Source organism: Saccopteryx bilineata, chromosome 4, assembly GCF_036850765.1.
Source record: "Saccopteryx bilineata isolate mSacBil1 chromosome 4, mSacBil1_pri_phased_curated, whole genome shotgun sequence".
Taxonomy (NCBI): domain Eukaryota; kingdom Metazoa; phylum Chordata; class Mammalia; order Chiroptera; family Emballonuridae; genus Saccopteryx; species Saccopteryx bilineata.
The window spans coordinates 33901166-33924844 of record NC_089493.1 but is presented as its reverse complement, the minus strand read 5'-3'; the positions used below and the strand labels follow the sequence as shown (position 1 = coordinate 33924844).

The 23679-nt window shown below is 39.4% G+C and overlaps 1 protein-coding gene across 1 annotated transcript; it reads left to right on the top strand.

The window, feature by feature from the left end:
- The first annotated feature begins 13 nt into the window (after positions 1 to 13).
- On the top strand, positions 14 to 22747 carry EIF2S1 (eukaryotic translation initiation factor 2 subunit alpha). Its single transcript, XM_066274794.1, has 8 exons — positions 14 to 457; positions 4882 to 5123; positions 10615 to 10694; positions 12922 to 13073; positions 17551 to 17657; positions 18949 to 19046; positions 19690 to 19833; positions 20611 to 22747. The coding sequence occupies exons 2-8, from the start codon at positions 4883 to 4885 to the stop codon at positions 20734 to 20736; spliced, it is 948 nt and encodes a 315-aa protein (XP_066130891.1). The 5' UTR covers positions 14 to 457; position 4882; the 3' UTR covers positions 20737 to 22747.
- The last annotated feature ends 932 nt before the right edge of the window (positions 22748 to 23679 follow it).

The following is a 23679-nucleotide window of genomic DNA, read 5'->3' as shown; positions in this document are numbered from 1 at the left end:
TTCTGTTTCCAGGCGGCTGCGCAAGGTTCTGCAACCGTGAAGCGAAAGAACAGGAAAGAAGAGTATACTTGTCTTTGGTCACAGCGCCACCTCATGATTGACCGGAGACTTGAGAGAGGATTTAGTCTTCAGGGACAAGGAATCAGAATCCTACCTCTTCCCTACGCCTTGAAGGTTCCTTACCAAAAACTAAAGGGAGTGAGACAGGGTACTCTTCAGGTCCTCCTGTGATCTACGCTCTTCCCTGTTCTGGGAGGACCTGGACTCTATGGTCAGTGACGAAGAGGAACCCCTCTTCTGTTGGCGCTTGCGTGTTGCGAGGTGGTTCGCATGCGCAGTAGAGTTGAGCGGAGCGCACGCTGAGGAGAATCGGCTGCTGCGGGTGGATCAGGTCTGATCTCTCGGCTTAAAGAGCGTGGCCCGGGACCCCACAGCAGGATTCTTACAGATACCTCAGGTGACTAGTCCCCTACGTCGGTTTCTCAAAGAACTCACTGTGGTTGGTCCAGTACATGGGTGGTCTAGAGGTTAGGCCCTGGGCTAGCAGCTCTCCCGTCCCTGCGCGGGAAGTGTCTGGACACCACCGCCACCACCCGCCGGTTTCGTGTCGCTCTTCGGTGTTGCAGAGGTGCCTTTGTACGAGCGGAGGAACCTCGGGAAGGAAAGTGGGCCCCGTGCCTGTACACTCTTCGGTGTACTAGAAATGAGGATGCCTGAGGTGGGGCGCCCCGGGAGGACGCAGTGACACCCTCGCCCCAGGACGCTGAGCACTTTGCTTTTTCCGGGCTTGCGAATTTCGATTTCTTTTTCTTTTTTTAATTTTTTTTTTTTTTTACCTTTCGGTCCCAGACGATACTACCTCTCAGTGGAATGCAGACCCAGCACTTCAGGGAACCAGTGGTGGGAAGGGTCACAGTGTTGACACCAGCTGGATTATAAAGGGTCCATGAGTGGTTTACTCATTTGATCGCTTATTATTTTAAAGTTTTAAGTTCATACTGCCTTGCGCGCGAGATGTGCATTTCTGTAGAATGAGTCACTTCTTGAAACGAAAACATGCTGTTGAAGAGTTCAGTACGCATCCTGCCGGTTTGTCGTATTTCAGCACCGATGAGAACAGAATTATACATACAATTAGACGCTGTGGTCTTAGTTAAGTAAAACTAAAACATAAGGGAATTTTATGGTTAGATACATATTCAACATGGGGGTCCCTTTTATTATACGCAAAAATTAAGCTACTTTAATTTTCATTAAACACGAAACATTGTTTCTTAGAGAAAAGGTGTACACGAGAAATCTTGGTTTTTCCTCCAATTGAAGTTGTTATTCAAGGACAAAACTTATGAGTCTGTGTCTTTGAACAGATTGGCAATTTTTTCTGTTTATAGAGCAGTACTGCCAATTCTCAGTCCCCCGATGCAAAATGACATTCTCAAAAGATCACAGAGACACATTGATGTTTGTAGATTTTGGTGCTTCCTTTTTCAACTACAGTGAGATCATTTAAAAGCTTTATAACAAAAAACTAGCATTCAGAGAGCATAAGTGTTAGAGTCTAATTAAAATTACTGCAAGAGCTATTTCTAATACATAATACACTGCACTTTGGAAAGGAATGTGGACTTCCTGTGTCCATTATGGTGACTTCACCATACACTGGTATAAGACAGAAGTCCTTCCTACCATTTGACCAGACATTGACAGTGCAGGTTACTTGAAATTAGCTTGGAGTTGAGTTAATATGTTCTGAAAGATGGGTGTTCTTTAACAAAGAACACATATAGTATTATAGTACTGTGACATACTGAGGTTCTGTGGGTTCTTGACACTGGATTTAATGTCACTAATACCTATTAAGCATTTGTCCTTAAGGAAGTCACTTAATAATTTGTTCCTTGGTTCCCTGTTGATTGTACCACTATGATCCTTCATAATACCTTATATAGCAGTCATTTCCAATTGCTTTGTTTTCCGCTCTAAACTAAAATTCTTTAGATAAGCGTCTTGTTTTATTGGTAGTGTTTAATATGTAGTAGATACTGCAGAAGTATGTAATTGTTTAATGAATTAAATTAAAAGATGGAAATGGGCCCTGGCCGGTTGGCTCAGTGGTAGAGCGTCGGCCTGGCGTGCAGAAGTCCCGGGTTCGATTCCCGGCCAGGGCACACAGGAGAAGCACCCATCTGCTTCTCCACCCCTCCCCCTCTCCTTCCTCTCTGTCTCTCTCTCTCTCTTCCCCTCTCCCAGCCGAGGCTCCATTGGAGCATGGCCTGGGCGCTGGGGATGGCTCCTTGGCCTCTGCCCCAGGCGCTGGAGTGGCTCTGGTCGCAACAGAGCGATGCCCCGGAGGGGCAGAGCATCGCCCCCTGGTGGGCGTGCCGGGTGGATCCCGGTCGGGCGCATGCGGGAGTCTGTCTGTCTCCCCGTTTCTAGCTTCAGAAAAATACAAAAAAAAAAAAAAAAAAAGATGGAAATGTTTTCTATATTTGTATAGCACATTACATTCTGAAAATGTATTTACATGTTTATCTCATTTGATATTCACAGATCTGTGAGGTTCGTGGCTCAGACTAGAAATGGGAATACACTTCCCACACAAAGGCAGCTAGCATGTAAGAGAACAAGGACTGGTACCCATCTACAGCTGTTCCCAGAGTTCACTGTACTGCTTGCCTGACTTGAGGACCTGTTTGAGGGCCAAATAAAATAAGTCATTGTGCTTTGAAAATGACATAAAGGGCTGACAGTACATACCTTGTGGCTCCTGTTTTCCTGACTGATGTTTCTAAGTTAGTGTTTATTAGCATACATTAGAAGATATAGTCAAAGTCTGTCGACCAGTATGCAGGTTCTTTGTGCACTTTTTGCACTTACCAGCTGTTTTCTCTTTTGTCTGTCAGTAACATACCATCAGCAGTGTGCCTTTATTTACCCTTTATATTGCAGAGACTTGAACCTCCTGAAGCTGTAGCGTTTTATCTCTCCCTCCAGGATTCTTTTACACTATTGCCTGTGGTCTTTAGCCATGAAATTAAACCTCACTTTCCCCAAATTATCAGCTCTAGTGTGTAAAGAAACTTGATAAGTAAATGGGGTTAGTACATGTTAAAGTTCTTAAAACTATTTCACACATTTCCGTGACATTTTATTCTGATATCCAGTTCAAAACTTCTTTAGCTATCAAATTTTAGCACTTTATATACAGATATTTGACAATAGTTGTCCCCCTATCCCCTCAGAAAAAAAGCCCTGCTTAAAAATGAAGTGACCAACTCAGCTGTTCTCTAATTGGGTAATTCTGGCCATTGAAATGTCTTCTTCCTTTTGTTTGCTAAATACCTATTTTGTCAAGCCTCAAGAGAAATACAACTCTTCTATTATCAATGTATTAGTTTATTTTTTTGTTAAACAGGATAGGTTAGTACCAAAAGTTTTCACTAATCTCTACTGTGTGCTTCAGCACTAAATGTGTATGTTAATATTGCTCTTTGTTTAAGATGTTAGTAAAATACTTATCAATAATGTTGAGAGAAAATACTGCCTGCTGAATAAGCACAGACAATGGATCCAAACTTCATAGGATCAAATTCTAACACTGTCACTGTTATTAGTATATCATAGACAAGTTGCTTAACCTGTGCTTTAGTTTCTTCATCTAGAAAATGAGGAGAACTAGGGAGAAAGTGAAACCTCAGGATATGAGGCCACAGCCAAATCACACAGGAACCTGCAGGTAGTGGAAAGGTGTATATAAATCAGTGGGAGCCACAGGAAAGATACATGTGGCTGCAGTTAGCAGTTAGATCGCACTGCAGCAGAACTCGGGTGTCCTGTGAGCTGGATGTGGCTGTTCTGTCTTTAAGATCAAGTAATGGCAACCTTATTTCTCAGTTAATAAGAAAAAACTATGTGAATTTTCAAAAATTCTTCATAGGTATTTATGTCAGTCTGCCTGTCTTCTGAGCTTTCAAGTTAGAAAAATATGAAATTCATCAACTATGGTTAGTTTTGAGAGCCTCCATTCATAACCATATTTCTAGTCATGGTATGATTTCAGGCTTGTGGGTCATAAAAGGAATGAATGGTGATGAAAGTAGGTTGGGTGGATCAAAGTGAATAGTTTAAAATACATATAATGCTTGGAGGCTAATAGAAACTTGAATTTTATAGTAATGGCGATCTATAAAGCTATTCTCAAGATTCGGTTTACCTCTTCTGCAAAAGAGAAGAATATTTGGGAGTAATGGAAAAAATAGAAGCTAGAAATTGTACTTGTGAATTAAATTCAGGTTTAAAGGGAAAAGAATCTGTAAAGGAGGATACATGTTAGTTAAATTTCATATCTTTTGTGATTAATAAACTTTTACTTGTCCTGACATGTAATATTGTAATTTTGGCTATAATAAGTTACAGGATATATCATTTGATATATGGTTAGGTTTTAAGAAGATTCTTCCCTTTTTATGTAGTAGATAGTAGCCTTATAGCTGATTGGGAGAAAGACTAGCTTTAGAGTTTGTTGATAGGTATATGATAGTAGCAATGCTTCCCATCGTTTGAGGTGGTGATATTAAGGTAGTAGTTTACTCTTGAGGTGTAGCTTTAATCTTAGATCTCAGAGTACTTTATAGAGGGTCATTATTTTTTATGATTCCTCTGAAAGTGATGGCAAAGAATCACCCAAGCCTTACACAAATGTGGAGCAGAATAAAAAAATTAAAGCTTGGTTCCTGTACATCATCTGTTTTCTGATACTGTTTAAGAATTTTAAAGAGGCAAGAAGACTAACTGTCTTCCAATGGCAAAATGTGGAAAACTGACCTTTCTTTATTTTAATCTTAACTAAGCACTTACTTGGTTCTTTTGTTTAAATTGCAGAATGCCGGGTCTAAGTTGTAGATTTTATCAACACAAATTTCCTGAGGTGGAAGATGTAGTGATGGTGAATGTAAGGTCCATTGCTGAAATGGGGGCTTATGTCAGCCTGCTGGAATACAACAATATCGAAGGCATGATTCTTCTTAGTGAGTTGTCCAGAAGACGAATTCGTTCTATAAACAAACTCATCCGAATTGGCAGGAATGAATGCGTTGTTGTCATTAGAGTGGACAAAGAAAAAGGTAAGTGAGAAAAATATCTAAAATACAGGGTGGGACAAAAGTACTTTTATAATTGTGAATATGTGAAAGTTTATTCTTGTATTATTTATTAATTACTGTATTTTCCATACAAACAACTATACCTCTAATTTTGCCCCACCCTGTGTAAATTTCAGATTTAAAATGGTTTATTATAAAAATATTTTTTTGTAAATTGCCTACTGCAGTAAAAAAACAACACCTTTTATAAATTCTTTTATGTACAAAGTTGTTAAAGAAGGATGTCAATGTGCCAGCTAAACAAGGTCTCTTAAGTTAGTGGTTTAATTAATACAACCCAAGGCTTATTTTTATGGGTCAAATAACTTGAATTTTATTCTCAGAGGAATTTTTCATTTAATTTTTTTGGACCATGGTAAAATAATTAAGTTTTAAATTGCACATCATTCTGAGTAGCGTGGTGAAATCTCTAGACGTCGTGCCCAGGGCGTGAATCACTCTGTCCCGCGTATCCACGCTGTCTGCACTACCTGCTCATTAGTCACCTAGTAGCCATCTCAGTTATCAGATCGACTGTCAAGGTATTGCAGTGCTTGTGTTCAAGTGACCATTATTTTACTTAATAATAGTCCCAAAGAGCAAAGTGTAGTGTTGGTAACAATTTGGCTATGCCAAAGAAAAGCCGTGAAGTACATCCTTTAAATGAAAAAGTGTGTATGTATAGGGGGAAAATGGTGTATTTACCGGGTTTAATACTATCTGCAGTTTCAGGCACCCACAGTTCAGGGGTCTTGAACTGTATCTCCTATGAGTAATAGAGGTATAGTACTTAAACTTAGTCTGCATATTACTGCCCCAGAATGATCTAGAATGGTGCCTGATATTTCTGTTATATAAAATATAACACAAGAAAGAGTCAAATTTCCACCTGCTATCAGAAAAAGTTGCATATATAATAGACACATGTAAAAATGATTTCCATAACTGCATCGTTTATACAGTATTAATTAAAAACAGGAAATAATCAAAATCATGGTGAAATAAATCTTGACAGATCACGCAATGCAGTTTTATATAGAATGAGATTTGAATATTCTGATGCGGAAAGGTGACTGGGGATAAGATAAGGAAAAAGGCAAAGTACAGAAGAGCCTGTGGAGGGGATCCATTTCTGATACTAGAAGGTTAGGTCCAATTGGACAGACCTTTAAAAATAACAGCTATAAACCCTGAGTAAATATTCAGAAAAAAATTTAAAACTACCTAAAGGCAATAGGAACAATCAAAAGTAGGCCGAAATTGAAGGAAGAAAGGAATTGCACTGGGTAAGTTTTGCAGTTTTTTGTCTCATTGCATGTTACAGGTGGCTTCAAGCAGGACATCTAAATTCTAGTGGAGATCTACTTAATGGCTTAAGAACCAGAGGTGGCAATTCTGGACAATCACAGTGGTTGGAAAGTAGTTTTAGAGATCAGAGAAAGGAAAGACACAGGGAGGAACCCTTAAATTAACATATAAATTCTGCTGAAATCTCTGGCTGGCCCCTGAACTACTAATACACAGGGTGGGTTGCAAGCAATTCAACAGGGTAAAGATCTAAACAGATTTCAGGTGCTTTCCACCTGGGGAGACAACTTACCGTTTTGAATCCAGACAAATTGCCTGCTAAAGCAGAAGCAGAATCCTTAAGAGGAATGTAAAGGAGTTCGGTCTGTCACACATCATTCACAGTGTTCAAGGTACAGTCCAGAATTGCCAAACGTTTGACGAAACAGGAAAATCTGGCCCCTACAGAAGAGAAAGGGCAATCAATGAAGACTGATGTGGAGATGACCGTTATGTTGGAATTAGCAAATTAAGGATTTTAAAGTAGATGTAACTGCCCAAGGATATTAGGAAAATATACTTGTAATGAACAAAATGAAATCTCTGTAGAAAAATTAGAAAATTTCACAAAGAACTAAATATAAATTTTACAAATCAAAAGTGTATTACCTTAGAAATTTACTGGATAGACTAACGGATGAAAGATGACAGAAGGCTCAGTGACCAATCTGAAGAACAGGGGGAAAACTGTCAAATATTAAAAGTTCTATTTCAAAAGAAAAGGAGAGACAGGGCAGAAAATATATTTGAAGAAATTGTGGCCAAAAGTTTCCCATATTTGCTGAAAAAATATAAATTTATAAATTGGAGCATCGCAGCAGACCTCAAAGATAAGTACCAATAAAATCACATCTAGGCATATCAGACTGTTGAAAAACAGATAAAGTGAAAATCTTGAAAGTAGCCAAGGAGGCCCTGGCCAGCTAGCTAGCTTAGTGAGAGTGTCATCCTGAAACGACAGGGTTGTGGGTTTGATCTCCGGTCTGGGCACTCATGGGAAGCAACCAGTCAATACACAACTGACTGGAACAACGAATGAATGCTCCCCTCCCCCCTCCCCGCTTTTCTTTCCTCTCTGTCTCTCTAGAAATCAGTCAGTAAATAAAAAATAAAGCCTGACTGAAGAGCTCAGTTGGTTGGAGCATTGTCCGGAAGCTCAGAGATTTCCAGTTCAATCCCTGATCGGCATGTACAGGAACAGCTCAGTGTTCCTATCTCTGTCTCTCCCTCCCCCCGCCACACACACACACACACACACACACACACACACACACACACAAAGTAGCCAAGGAGAATGACACATTGTTTACAGAGGAACAGTAATACAAATTACTGTGCCTTCCTATTTGAAATGATGGAGGTCAGAGCATTGAATGACATCTTAAAAGCACTAATAAAAACTGTCAAACCGCCTGACTGGGCGGTGGCACAGTGGATAGAGCATTGGACTGGGATGCTCTAGGTTCAAAACCCTGAGGTCACCAGTTTGAGCGCAGGCTCATCTGGTTTGAGCAAAGCTCACCAGCTTGGACCCAAGGTCACTGGCTCGAGTAAGGGGTTACTCGGTCTGCTGAAGGCCCACGGTCAAGGCACATATGAGAAAGCAATCAATGAACAACTAAGGTCTGCAACAAAAAACTGATGATTGATGCTCTCATCTCTCTCTGTTTATGTCTGTCTGTCCCTATCTTTCCCTCACTCTGACTCTCTGTCTCTGTAAAAAAACAAACTGTCAAACCAGAATTCTATAAAGAAAATATTCAACAGTGAAGACCAAAATGAGACCTTTTCAGTTAAATAGAAACTAAGAGGATTTATTACCAAATAGACCAGCATTATAAGAAGTGATAAAGGGCCTGACCAGGTGGGTGGTACAGTGGATAGAACATCAGACTGGGATGCAGAGGACTCAGGTTCAAAACCCCAAGGTCGCTGTCTTGAATGCAGGCTCATCTGGCTGAGTGCAGGTTCACCAACTTGAGCATGGGATCATCAACATGACCCCATGATCACTGGCTTGAGCACAAAGGTCACTGGCTTGGGCCCAGGGTCGCTGGCTTGAGCAAGGGGCACTCACTCTGCTGTAGCCCCCTGGTCAAGGCACATATGAGGAAGCAATCAGTGAACAACTAAGGAGCTGCAATAAAGAATTGATGCTTCTCATCTCCCTTCCTGTCTGTCCCTATCTGTCCCTCTCTCTGTCAAAAAAAAAAAAAAGAAATGGTAAAAGAATTGTGCAGGCCTAAGAAATGTTATACCTAAAATCAAAACTATGTAGGTAAATTTTAAAGACCTTTTTTTCCTTCCTAAATTCATTAGAATACATTTAGCTGCTCTCATTTTGTACTGGTAGGATTTCAATGTATGGAGGTGACTGATGACAGAGAGTCCAATGCCTTTAAAGATTTTTATTCAGTTTCCCAGGAGATGGGGACCTGACTGTCCCATGCATGCTGGGCCACATGTGGAAGTACCAGATTTGGTCAGGAGGCAGGAGGAGCAAGGGAAAAGCCCGAGCCTTCATTAAGATTTCCACAGAAAATGCAAGGCCTGTCTGGAGTGAACAGACAGTGGGTAGTTGGAATAGTTTGGGCAGGCCTTGTGGCATCAAGGCTGTTCTGAAATGGTCTGGTACCTGGCTCTGGGCTGATTTAGGGCAGGAGGAATATTGTCTTGGTGTGTAAGACTTTGATGAGATGGTTGGGGGTCTGGGTTCTAGATTGGTTGGTTTGCATGTGAAAGGCTGCTCCAGTGGAACCTTTTGCTATCTGTAAGAATTGACTAGCCCTGGGAAGGGGCTTCTCTCCCCACCCAGTCAGCCAGGCTACAAATTTCAGCATGCCAATGCAGCCCTCTAGTGCTCAGATGAACAGAGGAGCCTCTGGGACTCCCTGGACCCACTCTTTTATCCACACGCATGATGACAGTATTAACACGCTATAATAAGACAGAGTTGATCACAGCTTGTCATCCTAGATGTCAACACTCTGGTAAACAAAGTGGCCCCAGAGAATCACCAGCCAGATCCTTTATCCACATGGGTCATTCCAGCATGAACTGGGCACCACAGAATCCAGCTAGTCCTGTGATATGAAGACACACCGAAAATGTACCTCTTTCATGCACCCACAGCATGAACAGTGGGAGGCTCTATTTTTCTACTCCATATTTCCTGATAAAAATCTCCAGAAGGAACTCGTTTTGAAACTCACCCTACCAGAGTGAATAATAAAGACCTGGTTTAGGAACTGTGAGTCAAATTGAGGAAGCAGCAACAGCAAAAACAGCTGTCACTAAAGCAACCACACCAGAGATTTCCAGCCAAGAATGTGCCCATGTCATCCACAGCATCAACCAGTCCTTATTTTTTTCCTGTATGTTTCAGGTTTCTCTAGTTCCATTACACCTCAGTCCTTAGGCCCTTCCACTTGGGCATGGGACTCTTCTCAGTTGGATGGGGGGGGGGGGCCTAGTGGCCCAGTTCCCACATTGTACTCTGATGCCCATGGCATAGCCCAGATCATGGAACTTAAGTTTTCCTGATGAGGGTGAAATATCCAACTCTTCTTTTCACTGGGTATATCAGTATCTCTCACCCACAGACCCCTGCAAGAAGACTAGGACTCTCCTGGTATCTTTGCTGGTGTAGCTATAGGTCTATCTCCTGGGGAAACCTCATCCAGTATGACAAGCTGAGGCCTTACAGCCTATAATCCAAGTGACAACCTGAAATTTCAGAACCCCTCTGGTATGATGGACTTCGAATTTCTCTGATCAAAGTACTACTAACAGATTGTACAGAAAAAAAGAATACAGAAAATATACTTAACATAATTGAGCCTGTGATTAATGAATGCCAAACAGACAAATAGAGACTCTTTTGACTAGTATTCATTTGGATAATTTAGAGTCATTAGTTCCTTCCAATGAGGTAATAGAGAGTGTATAATTTCATGATAATAAAGATACATTTTGAAAAATAAAACATTTATTTTGTATTTAGGCAGTATTTTGTCTATAGGATTTTACTGTAGGTATACCAATCACATGGCTGGTTGCGAAAATCTGTCTCATTGGTATGCTGTCATCTGGACAGGGATAATGTTTTTCAAATTTTTTTGTACAGGATATATTGATTTGTCAAAAAGAAGAGTTTCTCCAGAGGAAGCAATTAAATGTGAAGATAAATTCACCAAATCTAAAACTGTAAGTTGATTTTTGAGTCAAATTAATCCACTATTTGATATACTTAATAAATAAGCCATGTTTCTGGCAAAAAAAAATTAAAAACAAAACCTACATTTTCTGGACTGTATTTTTATTTCATAGAAAAATAATTTAAAGACAATTTCAAGAGAGTATTACTACAATGTTTACCTTAAAGTATTGCTTATGATAATATTCTCAAAACAGTACCAGAAGTTAATGTTTTCAAGCTATTTTAGGAATAGGTCATAACATGTAGTTGTTGACTTTTGCCCCTATTCTGGGATATGTTGTATGTTAAGAATGAACAAAGGTTTACAAAATGTTTGTGAAGCTAGGAAAGCAAGGCAGGGGCTTATACTAGGTTTTGTTTTTTCTGCATTCATCTTCGGTCTGGATTGTTCTGTTCTCTGGTCCTGTTTAGATTATCTTTTTTTATTCCCTGGATCCTCAGTTCTTGATGACACTATGTCCATTGTTTCTTTTTTGTTTGTCCTTCTCTTGGGTCTCTTGTCTGCTATATGTGTTGCTGCCCTCAAGATAAAATTCCAAGAAAACAATGTTTAAGTGAAGAGAGTATTTTTTTAAGTTTTGCTTAACCCTAATAAAACAATAAAAATCTAAAAGTACTCTGGATAGCTTGGTTGGTTAGCATGTCATCCCAGCACCCAAAGGTGGTGAGTTCATCCCTGGTTCAAGCACATACAGGAACAGATAGATGCTTCTTTTCCTCTCCTATCTTCTTTCTCTAAATCAACAAATAATTTTTTTAAATCTAAAAGCCATTAGTCTGATGGTATACATCAGACTAACATGTACAATTTAAAAATCTATGATACAGTGAGACCATGGAAAGTGAACCACGATATGGCAAGGGACAACTGTCTTATCTAATCTTTCTCTTTGTTTTACTGATGTTTACTATTACTGCAATGTGGTTTACACATTTAAAAGTGCTATCGCTAAAATCCCTTTTTTATAAACTCTAGACCAGGGGAAGTCAACCTTTTAAGTCAACCTGCCGCCCACTTTTGTATCTCTGTTAGTAGTAAAATTTTCTAACCACCCACCGGTTCCACAGTAATGGTGATTTATAAAGTAGGGAAGTAACTTTACTTTATAAAATGTATAAAGCAGAGTTACAGCAAGTTAAAACATATAATAATAATTACTTACCAAGTACTTTATGTCGGATTTTCGCTAAGTTTGGCAGAATAAATCTTTATAAAACAACTTACTAAGTTAAATCTACCTTTTTATTTATACTTTGGTTGCTCCACTACGCCCACCATGAAAGCTGGAATGCCCACTAGTGGGCAGTAGGGACCTGGTTGACTACCGCTGCTCTAGACCCTTGCCACTCAGAATATAGTCTGTGGGCCAAAGGTATTGGCATCATCGGCATCGGATTGCCTATTAGAAATGCAGGACCTCAAGTCCCACAACAAGTTTGAGAATCCACATTTGAGACTCACTGCTCTAGAAAACTTCTATTTTGTTTTGTCACTGGAGTGTAAAATGACTGTTAGGAGATCTTATCAGGATAAGAGGATAGAATGGATAGCCAGTGTTGGTACCTTCTCTCACTCAATTTTCATATATAATTAATATGAAAACCTCATTTCATATATTCTTTCCCCCTTTAGCGCTTTTATTTGGATACTAGAAAAAGTTTGACAACAGTGGGTAAGAGTGAAAGATAACTGTTGAATGATAACAGAGCAAAAGAAATACTAAAATCTCCAGCCTGGTTCTGTGATCTCATATGGAGTCTTAGTAATAATAGCTTACATTTGTTTAACAGGGTTTGTATAATATACAAATTTCATACATTTGTATAGAACATTTGTGTGATGTTCTCCATTTATATTGTGCATTCGTATATGTTGTTCTATCTCTGTGCAGTAGAAAGGAGAGACTAGGATCTCCTTTCCCAGATGAGGAAACAAATGCAGAGTGGTTCATTGTCTGAGTCAGGACTTAATCTGGATGTTAGAACACTAAATTCTCTACTGTTTCTACTTGTACCTAGTTGAGTTTATTATTATGGGAAAGCGACTTTTTTTATGGAGAATTTGTTGTATGGCAGTCTTTTGTTAAGAATTATTGTAGTGAAATTAACCAAAGGTTTGTTTTTATAGGCTATCTAGTAAAGTGTAATGATACTTATGTTTTTTAAAGTAGGTCTCTTACCTTTGAATTGTTGAGCCCTTCATTTTGTTCCTAGGTTTACAGCATTCTTCGTCATGTCGCTGAGGTGTTAGAGTACACTAAGGATGAGCAACTTGAGAGCCTGTTCCAGAGAACCGCTTGGGTCTTTGATGACAAATACAAGAGACCCGGATACGGTGCCTACGATGCATTTAAGCATGCAGTCTCGTAAGAACATTTGTTTGGCTCTGCTTCTGCCTCCATATCAGAGCTGCTGGGTCTAGCGTGCAAGTTGAGAGCCTGACATGTATTCGTACAACATCCATGTGTTAAGTCCTTGCCAAATTGAAATTGAAATATTTTAGTATAAAAAGCCCATCATTTGGGCCAATCCTATATAGCAAGCCTATATAATTTCTTATATCAGTTATACAGGTTCATAAACCATATGGTTTCATTTCATACTACTCCCTTATCCATTTCCTTCTAGTTTTTTGTTTGTTTGTTTTTATCCTAGGTGACTTCAGGGCCAATTTAGGTGTCTCATTTAAAACTATAACTTATTTTTGTTTCCTTACAATTCCTTAGAACTCCATTCAGCCTGTGCCGCTTCAGCCAGTCTTCCATATGGCTTCACCCTGGGTCTGCTGTCACCAGGACTTGCTCTGCCTCCAAAACCTTAAATTCACACGTTCTATTTTTTTTACACAGCCCCCTGTCCTTCCAGCTCCCACGTAATTAGTCTTACTCTTCATCTTCTTAATTCTTATGACAGGCTCTGATTCCTGACCTTTTTTTCTCCCTGCCTTTTCACAAAACCTTTCTGCTTTCTCTTTCTTATTCAGCATACATATACCATGGGCCATCATTTCAACTACTTTCTTGCCAATATCATGAGCTTTGGCCCTGTTTCTCCTTCTGTTGCATCCAGCCTTGGATCGGATTAGTGTTCCTACTTTCTTTGCACTTGCAGGCTGCTGCGTGCTGCTAGGAAAAGCCAGTCTTACAGGCTGGTGCCCCTGCACATTCATGGTTCCAGCCTCAGCCGGGCCTTAACTGCTCTTCCACGTTGTCTCTGCAGCTGGTCAGCTTCTCCACGTTCTTCCTCAGATACTCTCCACCCCTCTGCCCTCCCTCTCTCCTGGTGCACTCACTACCTGTTTCAAAAAGAAGCCATTGCACATGCTCGCCTCTAATTCCACTGTCTCAGAAACTTATCTCTAGCCTACCCATCATTCTCCTTCCTGTGCTCCTGTCACTGGGATTCACGTCCTTTCAACTCCAACTAATCTGACCGCCTGTGCCCAGCTACTGCTAAGGGGCCTCTTTCCATCTGTTACTCCCTCCTTGGGCCTTGTCTTTTTCTTCATTGCTTTTGCTCCAGCAGCATAAAAATATATTCTGATTTCTCCCATTTACACTAAACAAACTTGACCTTCTCTGTACTTTGTCCTGAGTAAGCTGCTTGAAACAGCAGACTTCAGTTCTCTCTACTTCTGTACCTCTCAGTCCTTCCTAAATGTCAGTGCCCCGCAGGCAGCCTCCCACAGCACCAGGGTGCTTTCCCAGCCTCTGTGCTGCCACGAGGTGATGGTGCTCAGCCCTCAGAAGGCCCGAGGGGCCTGGGCCTGCCCGAGCCCGTGGCTGGCTGACTCGGTGGATTCTGCACATCCCTTCCAGTTTACCCCCACATATCCCACTGTCAGAGAGGTGAGAACAGTAATCATTATAGTAGCTAATATTTATATCATTCTCAAAACCACATGTGGTGTAAGTTCTGGTAATCCCTATTTTATAAATGAGGAAACTGATGCAGAGAGTAGTTTGTCCAAGTTCACACAGCAAGTGGTAGAGCCAGGATTCAAACCTAAGCATCTGGCTCCATCCAGAGTTCATGCTATTAATCATTCAGCACTGCTTTATATTTCTGCCCTCCCTGACGTCAGTCCTGTACTCCTTAGTCAGTATGTTTCCAGCGTGACTGGCTGTCGTCCGGTTTCCCTCTCGAGCGTCTGTCTCCAGCACTCCCTCCGTTCTGCTCAGCCCTGGCGGGCGTGTTCCCTTTCCCTTAGCTGTCTGTGCGTCATCAGTCATGTAGAGGCTGTCTAGGTTTAAGGAATGCTGAGTCTTTGCCACGTGTGCTTCATATTTTTTAATTAAGAAATAAAATTTCTGAGATAGTTGGAAATAACTGGAAAAATTAAAAATACCCTTCCCAGGCCCTGGCCGGTTGGCTCAGTGGTAGAGCGTCGGCCTGGCGTGCAGAGGTCCCGGGTTCAATTCCCGGCCAGGGCACACAGGGGAAGCGCCCATCTGCTTCTCCACCCCTCCACCCCCTCCTTCCTCTCTGTCTCTGTCTTCCCCTCCCGCAGCCAAGGCTCCATTGGAGCAAAGATGGCCCGGGCGGTGGGGACGGCTCCTTGGCCTCTGCCCCAGGTGCTAGAGTGGCTCTGGTAGCGACAGAACGACCCCCCGGAGGGGCAAAGCATCATCCCCTGGTGGGCAGAGCGTCGCCCCCTGGTGGGCGTGCCGGGTGGATCCCGGTCGGGCGCATGCGGGAGTCTGTCTGACTGTCTCTCCCCGTTTCTAGCTTCAGAAAAATACAAAAAAATAAAATAAAAATACCCTTCCCAGTCTATTCCCCTCACTCATTAGTGGTAACCACTATTCTGAAATTAGTATTAATAAATATATGTATTCAGAAAGTACATGTAGATTCTATTTTGTATTTAAAATACAAATTTGTCTTTCTGTAACTTGAATTTTTACTTATAAGGCTGTTATTAAACAGGATTTCTCCAAATCTCCACTTTATCCATGAAGCTGTATGCCTACTTCATGTTAATTTCTGTGTAGTATTTTATTGTGAGGATATGCTTTATCTGTTCCTCCATTAAGAGATATTAGGTAATCCCACCGCCCTCTATTTCCCCCCCGTTTTCAAACAGTGCTGTGATGACTACTGATGTACATGTCTGTGTGTATACACATTGGGGAGTTCTAAGGTATATACATAGGATAGGAATAGGATTGTTTGGTCATGGGATTTATTATTTGCATCTTTAAATTTTACTCCATCCTGCCAAAGTACTCTGCAGGTTGGTTCTCCATTCATATTCTCTAGCAGTTGTATAAGCATCCCTGTTTCTCTGTCCTCTACAGCATTTGGTGTATGTCTCGTTCTTTTCCTTTTGCCAAACTGATGGATGGTGTCTTGTTTTAATTTGCATTCTATTGATTGTTGGTGAACTTAACAGCTTTTCATGTTTATTGACCATTTATATTTCTTCATTGAAACTACTGTTCATCTTATTTGCCCATTTTCTGTTGATTTGTCTTCTTGTGCTTTGCAGGCAGTATTAGTTGAATGCAAGTTCTCTCCACCCAGATTTCTTTTGCTTTTCTTTCCTTAACCAATGCTGTTAAGCCTGATGCTTGCTCGTCCCATTTATTTATTTATTTAATGAAACACCTTTCTTAAAACAGTTCTACCTTTGCTTGTTAAAATCCCATCATTTTTTTAGTCATTTCATTTATTTTCCTTTGTCATTTGCTCAGTAACATGTCATTGACTAAGCCCCTGGTCCCTATCTTGTGGCACTTAGAAAGGTCAGAGGAAATGCCACTTTATCCATGAACCTTTTGCTGACCCACTAATTAGAAATAATACCTTTCTCTCCTATTACCCAGGGATGCATAGGGGGGGGTTGTTTGCTTTTTTTGTTTTGTTTTGTTTTAGCAAGAGAGACAGACAGAAGGGAGAGAGATGAAAAGCATCAGCTCATAGTTGCGTCACCTTAGTTCATTGTTTCCTTCTCATATGTGCCTGGACCGGGAAGTTGGGGGGCTCCAGCTGAGCCAGTGACTCCTTGCTCAAGCCAGCAACCATTAGGCTCAAGTCAGCGACCATGGGATCATGTCAATGATCCCACGCTAAAGCTGGTAAGCCTGCATTCAAGCCAGCAACCTTAGGATTTAGAACCTAGGACCTCAGTGTCCCAGGTTGATGCTCTATCCATTGTGCCACCACTGGTTTGGCCTGGATTCAGTTTTATTTATTTTTATTTTTTCTATGTTTTTGTTCTTTTCAGGTTAGATTGTAAGCTCCCTGAAGTAGGGACTGCTAATTACATGGAAGTGCTTAATTATAGTGGGACTTCAGATATATTGGGAAACAGTTTACTTTTATTTTGTTTCTTAATTACTTATTCATCTTAGAGAGAGGAGAGAGAGGAAGAGGGGAAGGTACAGGAAGCATCAACTCCCATATGTTCCTTGACCAGGCAAGCCTGGGGTTTTGAACTGGTGACCTCAGTGTTCCAGGTCGACGCTTTATCCACTGCGCCACCACAGGTCAGGCAGGGAAACATTTTAAATTGCTTGCTTTCACTAGATCTCTAAAATTTTTCTGTTAATAATGATCAATTAAGTGTTTTCTGTTTATCATATACTGCTGAACGCTACATTATCCCATTTAATGCCATGATCTAGTAAGATACACTGTTTTCATCCTCACTTTACGGGTTTGGAAACAGGTCTGGAAAGGCTCAAAGACACATAGTTACCACACTGCAAAGCTAAAATTAGAACTCTGGTTCTAATTCTAAAGCCTTTGCTCTTACACATTATTCTGTGGTATTATGTTTAGTGTTGCATTTGTCAGTAAAGTAACCTTGACCTTTTCTTGGTTTCTTTTTTTAATCAGAGACCCATCTATTTTGGATAGTTTAGATTTGAATGAAGATGAACGGGAAGTACTCATTAACAATATTAATAGGCGTTTGACCCCACAGGCTGTCAAAATTCGAGCAGGTAAATGATTTTTAAAATGATGTTAAAAGATTTGTATCAGAAATGTTGTTAAATAATTTGCCTTACTAAAGAATATGTTACTATATCAACATCTAAATTTTTCTAAATGTGTATTTTTCTTAAGTTTAAGAACTTAAATTATTTTGCTGATTCATCATAAAATGTATATATTGCTAAGGTGACCAACTTTTTTACAATGAAAAGGAGAACAAAAATAAATTGAAGAAAACAATATCGTAAATAAAAGGAACATTTTATTCATTGCAACAATAATACACTATAATATGATAAATGCATAATAAAAGCATTTGTAATATTTTATTTTGTAATTATGCTTACATGCCTATTAATTTTTAATAATAACTAAGAAAAAAGTACTCATTTAGATACAAATACGTCATATCACACGCAATGGATCGACTCTGCATGGATCGAATATGGACATTTACAGATTAGTCTTCAATATCAAAAAGAAGGACATGTAGGAGGACACTTTTTGAGGGAGATGGAACTTACAAAAGGAGGATGATTGGTCACCTTAATATTGCACAAGTTAATCTTAAAGTAGCCCTTTTTAAGGGGGTGGTTATTTAATGTTAATGCATACTTTAAAATGGTTTAACAGCACGGTAATATTCTCCCATGTCTCTGGATCACTGTAAATAGTTTTGAATATATTCTTTCAGACATTTTTTTTATTCCCATAGGCTAATAAGAGTATATTTACATTCAGATAGAACCTTTTTTATTTTTTTCAAAGATGAGCTCATACTATGCAAAATTTTCTCCAGCTAGCTTTTCCCACTTGATGTACATAGCTGTGCTGATTTTTGTATTACTATAAAAAACACCATAAATTATAAATGTATAAGGGTGTTCATTTATAGTGTTCACTCTTACACATATGTAACTTACCCATTTATGTAAGTGTTCTGTAAGGCAAATTCCTAAAAATAGAATTGCTGATCCAAAGTGTTATGCAATTGCTGAACTGTTCTCAACAATTTGCAGTCGTTTCATTCAGTCTTTAAAATGCTCCCCCTCTTCTTCATTTTACAATGAGAAGCTGAGGTACAGAGGAGTTGAGATCATGATCTTAACCCAGGCATACCCAGAATTCAAGGTGTTTGTTAAATGTGTCCGGAAAGGATATTATTTCAGATAGTTTTAATTATGAAAGCTAATAGTTGGGATTTGTTTCTGATTTAAAGGATAAGAGCTTTCCTAAGTGTTTGAATATTCATGTATCTGTCACATTTTTTATGTACACTTTTGAATTTTACAATCCTAGATATTGAAGTGGCTTGTTACGGGTATGAAGGCATCGATGCCGTGAAAGAAGCCCTGAGAGCAGGCTTGAGTTGTTCCACGGAGACCATGCCCATCAAGGTAAGCGTCCATCCCTCCCTCCCTGCTTGAATCGCCACCGAGGCCACAGCAGACGTGTTTATGTTCATGTTTCATTACAAGTTTAAGAAAAGTGGTTCTTAGCAAATTTTCTAGGGGATATTTACAATTGTATCAGGCTTTTTGCTGTAGCTATTGCTGCTGTCACAGTGGATAGAGGTTCATATTGGTATTCAGTGCAGAGGGCTCCTTTACAATAAAGAGTTGTACCCATAGTGCTCACAGAATCCTGAAAAGGGCAACATATTCTTTCTTATTCACACACTTACAGGAGGTTTGCTCTGAGTCTTTCATAGCAATAAAATTAACTGAATTCTTGTTATTTAACTCGCTTAGAAGAATTTCTTCTGTCAGTTTAGGTTAAAACCAGATCAGAATTTTTGTTAACCATTTTGTTCATGATGGCTATAGTTAGTTTAGCCACCAAAGACACCCAAAAGTCATAATTTTTTATATTTAATATTCCAGTAGATTTGATTAGAGTGCTATATCAATTAGCTTTTGCTAAATTAACAAACTACCCCAAATTGCTGGCTGTAATTTGGATGTTAAGCAGCAGGTTAGCAAAACAGTTCTTCATAGGTGGGTGTTCTGTGGTTACTGAACTTTTAGTCTTCTTCCTCAGATTAATCTCATAGCCCCTCCTCGGTATGTGATGACGACAACCACCCTGGAGAGGACAGAAGGCCTCTCTGTCCTCAACCAGGCTATGGCTGTCATAAAAGAGAAGATTGAAGAAAAAAGGGGTGTCTTCAATGTTCAAATGGAGGTGAGATCAGGATGGTTTTGCTTTGATCTTAAAGTTTTTAAGAAATTTAAAACATCTAAATTTATTTGCATTTTAGATATCTTAAAAAATAAGGTCTATTTAGGATTACAACTCTACTAAGCATAAAATAACTCTTGAGTCAGAGGGTCCCTGAACGGGCCTTTTGTGAGTAGGAACTACCAGGGGGTGGCTCCTAGGAGCTGTGGGCACTGGCGGTGTAGGCGCCCTGTCCTTCCTCTGCCCCCGCCCAAGGAGAAACATAGACCGTCAGAATTTAATGTGAAATACTTAACATTTTACTTCAGAATTAGAAACAAGAGTAGTTGCCTATATTTTCCTCATCTCAATAAGAATAAACCTAATGTTCATATGTATGTATGTATATACACACAAAAAATTCCTTCTCTGGAAAAGAATAGTAAAATAATTATTTTGAACCTAGAAGATGCATTTTGATAGGACTTCTTTTGGGTTTGAAAGATACAGCCTCTGTGATTATTTTTATACATATTTCAGTTTTAGCTTGTAAAAGTAAGTATTTAATTTTCATACACACATACTTCTTTTTCCTATATTGTCTTACTCTCATAAATTTCTTTCATTATTGATCTAACAATTTACTAGTGATGTGTCAGCACTCAAAAGTGGAGAGATATGGCAGAATTGTTAGAAAGAAAAGTGTGACTTTAAGAGTTAAAATACTAGGCAGTAATAGCATTGAAATTGAATTGTGTAGTTTAACTACTTCACTTTGAAATTATGCCTCTGCTTCCACAGCCAAAAGTGGTCACAGATACAGATGAAACTGAGCTTGCGAGGCAGCTGGAGAGGCTTGAGAGAGAAAATGCAGAAGTGGACGGAGATGATGATGCGGAAGAAATGGAAGCCAAAACTGAAGATTAACTTTGTGGGAAACAGTCCAGTTTAAGGAACACGAAACAGCCCTTCCTGGCTGTAAACCCTAGACTTAAAAGTTTTCCAGTATTGAAAACTTCAAAGCTGAATATTTTTCATTTCCAAGTATTTAAATGTTCTAACAGACCAGAACGTGAAATGCCCTCCTAAAATGTCAGCTGTTTTCACACAGTAGCTCCAACACATTGAGCATTTTTTAAGGGAGTGGCCTAATTTCACTAGAGACAAATCTTTAAGAACAGTCATAAAATTGGGCTTTCCATTTCTTATGTCTCCAGATTGACACCTCTTTGTAGTTCAGTGCCTCCGTGTAATTTGCCGGGGCACCCAAAGCAGATGGTCCCAACCTTTCTATATAAATGTATCAAGCAAACATTAAATAAATTTCTGGGATATTTAACTGTAGGCTTCTTCCTTCTTGTCACCAGTTAAAAGCACTATGATTACAAAGACTAATTCTGTTCATTTTAGTCTGGATGTAGACATACCAGGGCAGGTGTTCAAAGGATCTACACAGCAGATCCTTTCAAAAGGAGAGGCTAGAGAAAATAATTTTAATTTTAACCACAGTGAAAGTTGACTTGGGGGGGAAGCCTTAAAATGCAATTAAAGGATTACATTGGTTGTGTGCCTTTTACCTCTCTGAGGTTGATGACATGTATGAGGAGAATTGATGACACTGGTCCCAGTTGGTATACTAAGCTGCTTGCCTTGAGTTTGTAATTCAGAGTGGTAAAGTTTTGTTTTGTTTTTTTAAGATGCTGCTCTTTAACTTAGTTATTTTGAATATCATCACCCAACTTTTTGACATTTTTTTCTATTAAAATACTCAGAGTCTACCTAAAGAGCTTCATTGTTCTTGACAGCAGAATAGGGGTCTGTTTGAAAATACAATTACAGTGATTTTTCTATAGTTCCATAATTTTTATCTTTAAAAACTAATTCTTTTAAAGGTATGTAAATTTAAAGGTAAATAAATAATAAAAGTAAATAAATTTGTAGATAACGCATGGTTTGAAGTTATAGCTACAGAACCCAGTGGGGAAAGTCTTGAGTTACTTTGTCTTTGTAGATTTAGTCTCTTAGTGTACTTGAGGCATTAGATATATTAATTTTATTAATTATTCCTAAGAATAGATATTTAAATACTTGGAAGATTAAACCATACCCACCTTCATCAATCCAGGACTAAACTCAATATTAAAGGGACGGGAAAACAGAAGTGTTGGTGAGACAGTGTGTGCCATATGTGAAGGTTCTCCCTTTGTTTAATATAGTAGCCTGTCCTAACTTTTCAAATCCAGAAGTCTGGCTTTATATAGCCATTTCAACCAGGGAGCCATGATTGCAAGCTAGTATGCCCTTCTGGGAATACTCAGAGAAGAGTCGGGGTGCATTCAAGATTGGCACATAATTTTCACAGTATTTTTGAGGAGTCAAAAGTCTGTCAAGCTCACAGCATCAAGATGTCATCAAAAATATAACAGGTGCTCCTTAAATATTTGCTATAGACGGGAATTGAATTTTTGTTTACTGAATATTTTTATACTTCAAAAGCCATAACTGTTGAGAAATATGGCAGCCTTCATGATGAGTGAATTTATCTCATGCAGGCCTTTTGCTCAGTTCTGTAACCGTTGTGAATTTGTGACCCTTGCCAGAGGAAAGACCAATACCTCAGTAATACGAAGAGAACCAACTAAACTTAAAGCATACAAATACTCTGCTGCCCTAAAAGTATCACTTTAAAAATTGAGGACAAGAAACATACCCAGCTCCAAATAACTTGAACGGATTGACAAAGACAGTTGACTCATTAACTGAATCTTGAATCTCTTCCCCAAAAACCTCTTCATTAAAAATTGATGTTAAGCTACTTCCCATTCTGCCTTTGAGGTCAAGCGGATATCGACTCAAAACAAGATTAGCAATAGCTTGGGTCTTATGCATGATTAGTTGAAAATGATCAACAAAAAATAATCAATTCAAACCCTTAATGTTTTTATAGCAAAAGAAGACAAACCAATACTTTGGGTAATGCTCAAGCAGTGGGAACTTACAGAGACACACTAAGCAGTAATGACTCGGCAGCCATACTTGAAAACGTTTTTGGTTTTGTTCTTTTAGCGAGAGAGACCGGAAGGGAGAGAAATGAGAAGCATAAACTTGTTGCAGCACTTGAGTTGTTCCTTCATACACTCTTGATTTAGCTGCTGGTACCTTGACAAGAGTTGTCCCCTAATCTGCCTCAAGGCGATGGTCATCTACTTTTCAATGCGGGAGGATTCTGCTGTCTCCTATACAGTGCGCTGCAGCTGTGCCAGTTTAGAGTCAAGCCTTCAGACCAAATGCAGTTGAATTCAGAGAAACACCTGTCTATATTCAAAAGGCAATAAAGAAACATTCCAGGGACATTAGGCCTTGGTAAAATGCCAAATGGGAAATGGTGCTTTAAAAGCCAGTCTCTTACAATGTAAGGAATGAAGTAAAAGCTCATTAGCTTGGAATTCCTGTTCAGGTCAGGTATTCTAGATGAGGTTAAAAGAAGACAGTTCAAACTTTTTAAGAAGACAAATTTTTACCTAAATACATTGAAAGTAACTACTCCCCTTAAGTGTAAGTTACGTATCTTACGTATTCATTAAAGGAAGGTTTAAGCACTTGTACTCAGCAAGAATGCTGGCAGTAGCTTGTGCCAGATTACTGTATAAACTTGAAAGCAATAAAAATGTTTTAGAAAATATTGTATGATACAGACTTTTCACTACTTCAGATTAACCTCCCAACTGGTGAAGCTTGTTGGTACCTATTTGTCTCAGTTAACGTTCACTTTAAAACCAAAATTCCATGCCTCGATTTAACTTCCTGTTACATCTTTCTCTGTCCTTTAGAGAGCTCCTGCTCTGCATCTTTCTAAATGCCATTTTCCAT